The following is a 594-nucleotide window of genomic DNA, read 5'->3' on the forward strand; positions in this document are numbered from 1 at the left end:
GTTATTGTTGTTGAAAAATGATCGCCTGGTAGAGTGTTTTAACATGCAATTCTTATTTTTTTCTGCCATAATCTGTATGATCATATTTGTTATGTTTGGTGTTAGTGCTATTTGAACAGGAACCGTTATCGCTGTTCTTATTGTGGTAATTGTTCTTGTTCGTGTTTCCTGCAATCGCTATTCTGACTCTCTCGCTTTCCTCGACGGTGTCGATCGGCAGGCCAGTTTTTACGTTAGCACCTGTGTTATCAATTATGGTGAAGTTACTGTTGTCTTTGGCGTGAGCGTTGTTGTTGTTACTGTAGCCATAGTTATCATTAATCGTGTTTTGCTAGTTACTAACTACAACCCTTCCTTGCCCCCCTCAGGTGCGATCGACGATGGCGGCGGCGCGGTCGGAGGCGTCGGGCAAGCTGCCGGCGCTGACGCGGCAGCTGCGCTACACGGGCCTGTTCACCTCGCAGATGGCGCCCACGTCGCGCGCCTACTGCATCCTGCTGAGCTTCTTCGTGGGCGTGCTCATGCTCACCGCCGGCTCCGTGTTCTACCACGTGATCCTGATCCGCCCCATGAGCGGCAGCCACCCCATGCACA

General features: G+C 51.0%; 1 protein-coding gene across 1 annotated transcript in view; it reads left to right on the forward strand.

Annotated features, from left to right (window-relative positions):
* LOC119586973 (serine/threonine-protein kinase CBK1-like) overlaps positions 1-594 on the forward strand; it is a gene marked incomplete at its 3' end in the record, with an annotated part of 122,502 nt that overhangs the window by 120,570 nt on the left and 1,338 nt on the right. Inside the window, 1 exon segment of the mRNA XM_037935711.1 lies at positions 369-594. Within this exon segment, the coding sequence (XP_037791639.1) occupies positions 381-594 (214 nt within the window).

This window comes from Penaeus monodon, chromosome 22, assembly GCF_015228065.2.
Source record: "Penaeus monodon isolate SGIC_2016 chromosome 22, NSTDA_Pmon_1, whole genome shotgun sequence".
NCBI lineage: Eukaryota > Metazoa > Arthropoda > Malacostraca > Decapoda > Penaeidae > Penaeus > Penaeus monodon.